This window comes from Andrographis paniculata, unplaced genomic scaffold, assembly GCF_009805555.1.
Source record: "Andrographis paniculata isolate CXL003 unplaced genomic scaffold, ASM980555v1 Contig69END, whole genome shotgun sequence".
NCBI classification, from domain to species: domain Eukaryota; kingdom Viridiplantae; phylum Streptophyta; class Magnoliopsida; order Lamiales; family Acanthaceae; genus Andrographis; species Andrographis paniculata.
The window spans coordinates 412,212-423,093 of NW_026137605.1; the positions used below are offsets into that span (position 1 = coordinate 412,212).

Genomic DNA, 10,882 nt, shown 5'->3' on the forward strand with positions numbered 1-10,882 from the left:
ATTCGTTCAAAATATAGCACCTAATGGTATGTAATAATTGGAGTGGATATATTATCTTATTCTTATCCATTAAAATCAGTTAGGCCTGTTTGAATTTGAGGATGGATTAGACATTTCTAACCTATCATCTCTGATTTAACTCAAAGTTAGCTCCAATTTTTTACTATTATTCTTCAAATATTCAATTTTTTCTACTCCCTCAGTTCTGTTGAAAGATTGTCATTTTTTATTTTCGTCCGTTCCAAAATAAGGTTACCATTTTCTAATATAGTAATTGTGTTACTTACCTAATATAATATATACCCTTCTAACTTACATTATATTACACGAATATTATTACTTTTATATTACATAATATTAATACGGATATTTTCGTCATTTTCATTATAACTCATTATAATACTAATATTTAAAAATCTACGTGTAAAAAATAAATGAAAACCGAACGGAAGGAGTATTATTTTAAATAACTTTTTATTTTTATAATTTAAAATAAAATTTTTAAAAAGTGGCGTTGGATTTGGCGTCGGTTACAACCGACGCCAAATAAGCCAACCCAGTGCCATTAATGTGACCGCGTTGGATATGCTCTTATAAATAGATAAACTTGAAATACTTCAAAATTAAAATGCATTGTTTGACCGTATAAAAAAATTTAAAAATTACACAACTTGAAATATTAAAAAGAATGAATTTAAAATCCACATCCATTTTTATATTCTTGAAATTCATAGCATTGTCAATAAAACTAACAAATTTGGTAAAATTAGTTGAAATTCATTTAACTTAAATTCGTCAGCCAGATTTTATTTACTTTAGAATTAAATATTTGAAATTAATTAAAGTCTAACATAGTAATAAGATAATCGAGAATAATTAATCCCAGCTGGGATCCATTCTAATGTAATAATTCTACAAAAAGGCCTACTTTATCCTCTATTTTAGTAACCAATTTAGCATTCTAGCATCGGTAATTTATCGGCATTGGAGAAACTGCGGAGAAACTCTCTTAATCTAAACTGCGGAGAAACGTCAGATTGGTTTGAATCTCCACATCATCATTTTTGTTTTAAAATACGAATCTTAAAAAAATTTCAATGTAAAAGCAATCGATATTTATTTTTTCTAATAAAATATTATATTAAAATATTATTTAAATAAAAATTAAAGTTAATATTTGTTTAATTTCAAATTAATTTTAAATCACATTCAAACACAAAAAAAATAAAAAATTGCCATTTTATTATTTTCTATTTTTTTTTGTAATATGTTATTTATTTTAATACCATTATATTTTTGTATTACATAAAATTACCTTTTTCATTTTTGTCTCTCCGTAACTATTGACATATTTTTCTATTTTGAGAAAAACTTACTAAATCAAAACAGGATCCACTCAAAACTCTTTTATTTTCATATATCTTTAAAAAGTAAATATTTTTATCTCTATTTAAAATTTCACATCTTTTTATAAAATTAATTTATATCAATTATAAATAAATAAATGTATATATATTTTTTATATACTTGTATCATTAAAAATTTTATTCTCTACAAAATAATATTTATATTTTTTATTTTTTATTGCCATATAATTTTTAAAATATTTAAACACATACTTTAATTTTTTAATTATATATTTTCAATTTATTTAAAACTATCAATATAATTAATTATATTAAAAAAATTAATAAAATAATATCTAACACTATTATTAACTAATTAAACAATATTAACTTAAATACAATGTTAATTATCAATTATCCTATGTAAGTGGCCTTCTTATAATACTCCATCAGTCTTAAACTTCCAATTTGACTTTTGCCCGTGAATTAATATAAATTAATATTTTATAGATATATAGTATAATAAAATAAAATAATTTCTATCTTATCTTTAAAAAAGAATGTGAAAAATAAAAAGTTAATTAAGAGTAATTTTTTCCTAAAAAAAAAAAGAAAACTTTAATTTGGACAAACTGAAAATGACAAATAAGTACATCATACGAATGGGGAGAATTTAGGGAAATATTGAGGAACAATAATATCGGTTGCAAAATTAATCAAGAAAGATGAGAGAGCATGAAGCTGTATTCTATTTCTATGTATTCAAAACTCTCCAAATAACAAATGCAGCATAACTCACAGTTACAGCCCTTTACAGCGGAATGTGCACAAATGGCTGCCAAATTGCGAGATTATGTCGACCACTGCTCCATAACCAGACACAGCACTCACCTACAAAACAAACACAACATATATGTATCGGAAGAGAAGAGATATTTGCACCGCCATAATAAAATTTCACATCAAGAAGATATTGTACAATAGAATGACCGTCTCATCTTAAAGCTTAGACTATTAGAGATACGTAATTAATTATTTTTCTAACATATACGGGAGTCTCCAACAGAAGAGTTTGATTTTGTATTCCAGATTTGTAAAAACAATAAATTCAAGAAAAAAGATAGCAAGAGGGAAAAGGATTAAAAGACAGCTAACCCCGGAGGAGTGCAAAGAAACGGAAAATGCAGATTGAGGAGCGCACTGAATCTGTGAAAGGAGTTCTCCATTCATGTTTAGTCGTGTGAGAAGTGGTTCGGCTCCAACAGCTAGAATCTGAAGAGCATGAAACAAAACAAAGCTTTTGAAACCAAAAAAACCAATATAGATACATTGGATTCCATAGAAAAACCCAAATCATGATTATGAAGAAATTAAGCTTACTTGGTTTTGATCAAATGTAACATCTTGGATAGAAGCATGAGTTCTAGCAACTGAAACACATTCACCGGCAGGAAGATTCCAAAGTGATAAGGACTGACCCTTTCCACAAACCTGCCAAGTACAGATATACAATAAGTCAAGGTGAGATTGTGGCTCGAATTTCATAGGTTAATCTTACTATGAATCTACGATAACAGAAGTGACTTCCAAACAAAATAGAGAATTCTTTTAAGAATTTCCAAATTATTAAAAGTGGTCTTCTTTTACAAGGCAGTATATAATAGAATGAGGTGTTTAAAGGCAAGTGACTAGACTAGCATTTACCTTTTCACAGTTTTAAATCTCAAAAAAGTTTTAAGTTCGGTAGAAGAAAAAACTCCTTTGCAACCCCTTCTACAATCTACGAAAATGACCAATATGTTACTGAAACAAACGTAATATTAATTTTTTTTCTGACGATCTATCAGACTTTGTGTAATCCAAGTTGAAAATTTTATTCTCCCCATGTCTTCCAACAGCACATATTTTTTCATTATCAATGTAATATGATACAATTAACATGGCATCGTCTTACCAACCAGCTCTCACTTGAATCAAGTGCAATGCAACTCATAAATTGAAAACGTAAGTTTGACTTTTCACCCTCTCCTGGATCAATTACTTGGGTACACTTCCCACTTTTGCAATCTAATAGATACACAATTTAATCAAGTTAAAAGAATTGATAACTAACTTGATGATAAACATGTACAAATCTTAAATAAACAATCAGCATATACCGAAGGATAATTTCAATAAAGAAATTCTTCAAGGGAAATATCAATCAATTACCCCATATACGTGCAGTGCCATCTTCAGAACCAGTTATAATCTGAAACACAACCAGAGGAGGACATAAATTAACATGTGGTTTAGCTTTGGTTTGATGTATGGAATAAAAAGGAACTTCTGTAATCCTATTAATAAACCATTATATTGAACATACTATATACAAAAATGTCTGGTTATTCCCAGAATACCAACTTGAAATTATGAAATCAATCCTAGCATAACTTAATAGTTAATAGCAATTTTCTGCTCCTCTTTAAATTGAATTTGTGTAGCTCTTAACCATAAAGAAACATGCAATGCTAATGGGTGACTACCCATCACATTAAATTTCACCTTCATGTAATTCCTGTCTCTTAATCGTTACTTCTTTTTCATCTCAGAGAAAACATTGCGAAGAGAGGATAGCATTGACACACACTTAATAAGCTTGTAAAGTTTAGGCTTGTCAAGTTACAAAAAATTAAGATATTAATAGGAAAGAAGCATATACGTGATGAAATATGCAATATCAGTATATCACTCACAGCACACAACATATTGAATTTCCCACCCACCTATGTAAAAGAAGCCAAGATCCATTTATTGTATAGTTCATATAAAAAATCTCTAAGCTTACATTCTCTTGGTAATCTTTTAAGTTCTCCAGCAAGAAATGGGGAGATAGAAGAAACAACAAAGCGAAGAATCATGATCTGATTCAATTTCATGAACTCTTCTTGGACAGTTCACTAAATGTTTCATCAATAGCCAGCAAACAAGCATCGGGCAAGTAGACAAGGAAGCCCGGTTTAGAAGGAAATTATTCTGGGATTAGAACACAAGTTAAAAAAAAGGCTGGACTAAAGAAGCATGCAGTGAAGGAGAAATACAATCCATGGGAGACTACTGTGCCAACATTCTAACATCTAATCCATCAAAGGATGCCAACCAAACATTCTTAAGTAATGACTGTAGAGGGTTCTTTGTAATATAATGTCACTTCACCACATTTGAATTTCTTTATCTATTGATAACCTCAATCACAATCCCCTAAAAAAAATATACGATTTTCTTGAACCAAAACTGAAAAAACAAAACCAAACTCCAAAATACACACCCTTCAATTTTTAGACAAAGTTCAGAAGTATTCAAACAAATACTGCAATCCAAAAGAATCAATTGATTAGAGGTCTTTGTGTTTGAGGTGAGAGCAAACAATCTCTACGTAGTAAGAGCTGATTTCTAGTCAATGCAGCAAAAGTTGATTGGATTAGGATCTTATACACACAGCGCAAGTAATTAGCATGATGTTGAGAGCTAACTTAGCATGCTTGTGACTCAAGTAATCTCCCATTCTTTCATTCTAGTTAAACTCAACTTTTAGATCATTGTTGCATTATTTTTCTACGCACTCATTTCTCACCATCATGGTCTTCCACTCATTCAATTCAAACATTTACCCAAACTGTGTGGTGATCTCATTTTATTGAGATAGACACAGAGCTTCACCAATTAGAGAAAAAATAAACAACATATAATATGTGACCTTGCCGCAAACATCAAATCGTAGAGTCAACCTCCAGGTGAACTTTCAATCAACAAAGAATTTGGTTCTATAGGCCAGTGTAACTCACACAAGTTTAAATTACCCATCGAATGATAAGCAATAAGAAATGTTTGTCAGAAAATTCTTCCCACTATTACCATCCTGCTTGCTTTGATACACAGACTGGGGAGCTGGCCGAAGAGTTGCGGCAACCTTTTAATACCAGCCTCGGTCTTGAGTCCACTAGTCATTGTAATATTATTTCAGTGATCTTTTTGCATTATGTTAATAAAGAGTGTTTAAAGTTGGATGTGGTCTGCTCTGAGGTGTATTTTTGTGTTGGGTCTTAGTCTAGTTTCTACTTCAGGATTCAGTCATTAGGCTGGGCCAGAAGATTTCCTGTTAAGTTTATATAGGAATCCAATTATATCACTAGGTTACAAATTTCACCTAGATGAACCGTTATTCCAAATATAATGGTCACACATTGCACACGAACTATGACTACAAATCTATTTCAATTGTGACCAGAACTTCATGATTACATCATCATACCTTGCAATGTCACAATCTTACATAAGTTTATAACGACAACTGATCACACAGAGTAAAATAAGCTAGGAAGAAATAATGCAACACACATAATTATGTATATTAAAGGAGGAGAGTCATTAGTCAAACAAGAAAAATGGAATACAACACTTCAATGATATATCTGGGTTAAAGCGAAATGACGTATTTGGTAGAAGTAGGATAATATAGGCCATGACATTAGGCTTGCAGATAAATTGGGTTTTTATCATTGAACTGAATAAGGCACTACATTCGTAGAATGATATAATACTATCGAAATTCAATATATTTACTATTCAATCCAGATAGCAAATTATGTCCAATCATAAACGAACATGCTGTAAAGATAGAAAATGAAGGAGAGTGGTAATTGCATTTCTTATCTTTATGATTTTCAAATTTCAATAAACAACACATTTATAGGTGATGAATTTCTACCTCTAGTAACACACACATCTAGTAACTTACAAATCTAGTATATCACAAACCTACCTAGCAGTAATAAATGTTGCTAATTAGTATGTAACTGAACACATTGTGAAAAACAACTAAAACAAGCCAGTAATACCGTCAAGGAATATTGAAATCAAATACCCATCGATAAACCCCAAAAATTCTAAAATAAAGAAGTACCAAAATTGGGAGGAGTGCAGAGGGTGGGATAGAAGGGAATGGGCATATAACCTGATTGCTCAAATTGCAGGATGCAATACAGTGTAGATAATTTGAATGTCCTCTGAAAAGCTCCTTGATTTGACATTTCTCCTGATCATGCCATAAAGATGTCAAGTTATCATTTTCTGGCAAGTTTCATAAAGAGTGAAGGGAAGACACACTATAAGTTTTATGCCACCTAAGAAAATACGTACAATATCCCAGCAGTAGGCGCAAGAGTCCCCAGCAGCAGCATATACAGACCCATTCTACAAACCGCGATGATATCCCATGGATACAAAGCAAACAAAACAAATGAAAAGGATAAACTCAAAGTCTGTTTTCAAATTAATATATGGGATATAAATATGCAGTAATCCAGCGAACATAGATTTAGGCTTTTAGATCTCATTCCTAGAATAAAGAGCAGGAAGAAGTTAAACAGCATTGCGAGATATTCATACATATTAAAGTTTACATGTAAGCATTCTAGGCACGATGGCCTGAAAGTGGGTATTAAATCATTCATAAAAATGGAAGTGCTTGGTGAAAAAATAATGAAACTTTCAGTAGGTGAACTTATATATCACCACTTTTAGATAGGAATGTATAAAACAGTGCATCTGCATCGTTTATTATAACACCAGTGATGTTATAACACTGAAGCACTGTGGTTACCTTAAGGGACCAAAAAAATTCAGAGGTCAACATGTAAACAAGCACATATGCGTGCACACAATCACACACAAATGAACAGCTTAATAGAGACAAGAATCAAAATGCAAACCTTGGAATCAACTGCAATAGCATTAATTTCAGGAACTGGAGAGAGTGCACCCCAAGGACCTCTGTCCAGATATAACAGAATACAAGAAAGCGAGTCAGAAATAAAACCAGTAAAAACATACAAAGAAAATTAGGTTTAGCATAGCCAAGAAGCAATTAAAGAGTCACATAAGATTACAGTATGAAATGACTGGCATTATATTCTACAAGACAGCAATCTACACCTGTTACATCACAAACATATAAGGAATAAAAAGAAAATGGACTAAATTCCTCAGCATAATAAGCTTCTCTCCAGCACAAAATTTTAATTTCATGTTGATAAGGATACTCAGTTCAACAAATTTTGCACAGTACCAAGTATAACAATTTAGAGTTCAGGTATACTTTAGGTATAAAAGAATCTACAATATTGTAATATGGCACAGCATACAATAGATATAGATATAATACTTGACCATCAACTGCACGAAATATAGAAAAGGGCTTCGCTAAGCTAACATGTCTATCTTATAATGTATTTTGAATCAGAAAATAACTTATGCTGCGGAGTCATCATGTCAAGTACGAGCTTGAGTCTGTCTCCTGAAAAAGGAAATGAAATATTTATATATATTTACACACACACATATATATATATATATTAAAAAGAAAGGAGACACTAGATCAAGCAACAAAGCTAAATCAAAACAACGTTACCTTCAACCGGCACCTCATTTTCTACACTTTCCGTCCATCTCCACCCTCGAATTCGGCCATCATCACCACAACTAAACAGTCAGCAAAAAATAAATTTATGTTAAATTTGATTACAAGAAATAAAGGCCATCAAAGTCTTGAAACTCCATCCGACCAGTAAAATGCACTGTAATGCCTCTCCACAATGACAAGAAACGATATACAACAAGTGGAATTAGTAGGTTAATACCTCAACAATAAAGAATTGTCATAATATTTAACATCATATGCTGGTCCATCGTGCCCCTGAATCAAAAACTTCGGTTCCGCAACAAGCCAACTCCGCAAACACAACCAATAATTACACAAGATGTCAGTCCACCAAAAAACCAACGAAAAGGGAAGTCAAACAAAGTAATTTGTGTGATAAAGGATAAATTAACCTAAACCTCACTTTTGACCCCTCGCACTTCCACAACCCATCCCCTGTCGCTCAATAAAACCAAAAAGCAGTTCAGACCAAAATCAAGAAATGAAGACGTATAAACGAAAGCAGTAACAAAGAAAAGGTGAAATTACGAGGCACGAAGATATGGAGTAAGAGGCAATGACGCCATCGCTTGAGGCAGTGACTATGTGGTCGGAATTGGGGTTAGGGTTAGGGTTGGGCGAAAATGCTGTTCTGAACACTGTTCTGGAGAGTGTTTCTCGCTCTCGCAAAATGGAGTCTCCGTAGGAATCTTGGTCCCAATTTCTGCAGTCCATTGGCTCCTCCACTCCCATCTCCTTCGCTGGTTGTTTTTTTTTTGCCGCGAACCCGGGCTGCGATGGCGTTCTACTCAAGTGATTACTACTGAGAATCGTTGGAGATTCCTGGGTTAATTGTGTCCCGAAGAGAAAACGGTCGTGAATTCGCAAGAAACTCGGCGGGAGACGAAGAGCAACGGGGACCGCTGCCTAATCAGGGTGTGTTTGTTTGGGGTTGATTTTTAGCTCGGATTTGATTTGTAAATTTATGATACGATGATGATGTTTGATATTTTAAATATTTTAAAAATTATATATCAATATCAATAACGTATATACATATCAATATAAATTAATCTATATTTATTAAATATATTTAGGGTGTGTTTGTTTGAGGTTTCGATTTTGAGGTGAGATTTGAATAGTAAAAATTTTGAATTTAAACAGTTATATGATGTGATATAAATAGGTGTTGATGCGATATTTTGAATGTAAAATTAATTTTTAGTATAATATAAAATTACTATAAAATTATTTACTTTTTCATTACTATTACACAATTGTCACTACTTTTTACACTAACATTCAAGGACAAAAAAGTCTTTTAACCGTACTTTTTACTCATTACCAATATAATATCAATATTCCTTAAATCTTTTGCCAAACACAACTCAAACTATAGTTTTAGAACGGAGGGAGTATAATATTTGCGGAAAATAAATATTTTCTATGTTCCATAAAAAGGATAGAGTATTAATTGTACTACATACCTAAAATAATAAATATTATTTTAACTTATAATATATTACACAAATGTCACCACATTTATATTACACAATACTAATAAAGTTATTTTCTTCTTTTTTACTACAATTGGAAAAATCAAACATTATTCTTGTGCAATAATCAAACGTTATTCTTTTCATGGGCCATATGAAGTAATATTTTTTATTGGAAAGTGTAAAAGCTGAGTAATATAGATTTGTGTATGAAATTACAAACAAATAATAATATTTTAATTATAAAAAATAGTTAAGAGTAGTGTAATGATATTTTTGTTCTTATTTTATTTTTTTATGTAAAAGTAATAATGTGATATAAAATAGGGGTATTTATGAAAAAAAGTAAGATATTTAATGAAATATTTACTTTATAATTGACCTTCCAAAATATAAATATATATACTTTATAGTTGGACAGAGAGAGCATATATTTTTAATTAAAATTTACATAGACTATATAATAAGTGTTTGTTTGAGGGTTTTTATTTTGAATTTTGATTCAACAAGTAAAAATTTGAATTTATAATTTAAACATATTTTGATATTATGTTTAAATATAAAATTATTTTTTAATATTATCTCCATTGCATCTATTTAGTCAAGGACATAATATTCTAGGTTCTCATGTCATCCACTATTGGAAAGTGGACACTTGGTAAACTTTCGGTCTAATTATAATATTATTTTATTTATATAACTAATGTCGGTATTATTTTTAAAATAAAAACTAATATATATAATTAAAAAACTAAAATAGGTGTTTAAATTTTAAACACTATATTATATTTCAATAAAAAGTATATATAATATACATATTTCTTTTTAGAAAATCAAATTTTTATAATAAAAAATATATATATTTTTATCGATAATTAACATAAATTAATTTTATAAAAATTAAAAAAATTTATATTGATTTGAATTAAGAAATTTAAATTTAATTAAATTGATTTATATTATTAAATATATTTAAAATTATTAAATTACAAAAAAGATTAAGAAAAATGCTCATTTTATGTCGAACCGGGTCATATACTAAGGAATAAAAGTACTATAATATACTTCATTAGTTCAAAAATTATAGTTGGTTTGTATTTGACACAAGATTTAAGAAATATTGATATTATATTGGCAGTGGGTAAAAAATATGGGTAAAAGACTTTTTTGTCCTTGTGATTGTATTAGTATAAAAAGTAGTGACAATTGTGTAACAATAATAAAAAAGTAAAGGTAATTTTACAGTGATATAGTTATTTATGAAAATGAGACTATTGTTTTAGAACGGATAAAAATGATAAATAATACTATTGTATTGAGACGGATTGAGTAATATATATATATATATATAAATATTTTATTTAATGCTTTTAGGAAATAAATTTGTGAAAAGTAGGAAAAATGATCAATTTATCCAAACAAACACCTCACATGCTTGAAATCAAAACCAAACAAACACAACAAATGCTAAAAAAAAAAAAATAAAAAAAAATAAAAAAAATAAAAAAAAAAACAAATGCTTGAAAATCAAAATCAAACAATCCCAAGGGTGTATTTACCTGAAACATCTTTCATTTATTATT

At 29.9% G+C, this 10,882-nt stretch overlaps 1 protein-coding gene across 2 annotated transcripts; it reads right to left on the bottom strand.

Annotated features, from left to right (window-relative positions):
• Positions 1-2,058: 2,058 nt before the first annotated feature.
• On the bottom strand, positions 2,059-8,772 carry LOC127264074 (THO complex subunit 6). 2 transcript variants are annotated; one of them, XM_051293434.1, is made up of 13 exons: positions 8,353-8,772; positions 8,228-8,259; positions 8,024-8,113; positions 7,795-7,865; positions 7,635-7,680; positions 7,097-7,157; positions 6,525-6,578; positions 6,340-6,420; positions 3,558-3,597; positions 3,301-3,413; positions 2,727-2,837; positions 2,502-2,618; positions 2,059-2,237 (listed from the first exon to the last, which is right to left on the bottom strand). In XM_051293434.1, exons 1-13 carry the CDS (start codon positions 8,554-8,556, stop codon positions 2,148-2,150), a joined length of 1,110 nt encoding a protein of 369 aa, XP_051149391.1. In that variant the 5' UTR covers positions 8,557-8,772; the 3' UTR covers positions 2,059-2,147. The 2 variants fall into 2 exon arrangements, 1 of the variants encoding a protein (XP_051149391.1); XR_007841599.1 differs by having other exon boundaries at positions 2,206-2,237; positions 3,305-3,413.
• Positions 8,773-10,882: the final 2,110 nt, after the last annotated feature.

Coding starts and splice junctions, on each gene's coding strand:
- LOC127264074 (XM_051293434.1), bottom strand. CDS start 8,556: ATGGGAGTGGAGGAGCCAATGGACTGCAGAAATTGGGACCAAGATTCC. Junction 8,114..8,227: donor GGAAGTGCGAGGGGTCAAAA/GTGAGGTTTAGG, acceptor GTGTTTGCGGAG/TTGGCTTGTTGCGGAACCGA. Junction 7,681..7,794: donor AAATGAGGTGCCGGTTGAAG/GTAACGTTGTTT, acceptor TTCCTTTTTCAG/GAGACAGACTCAAGCTCGTA.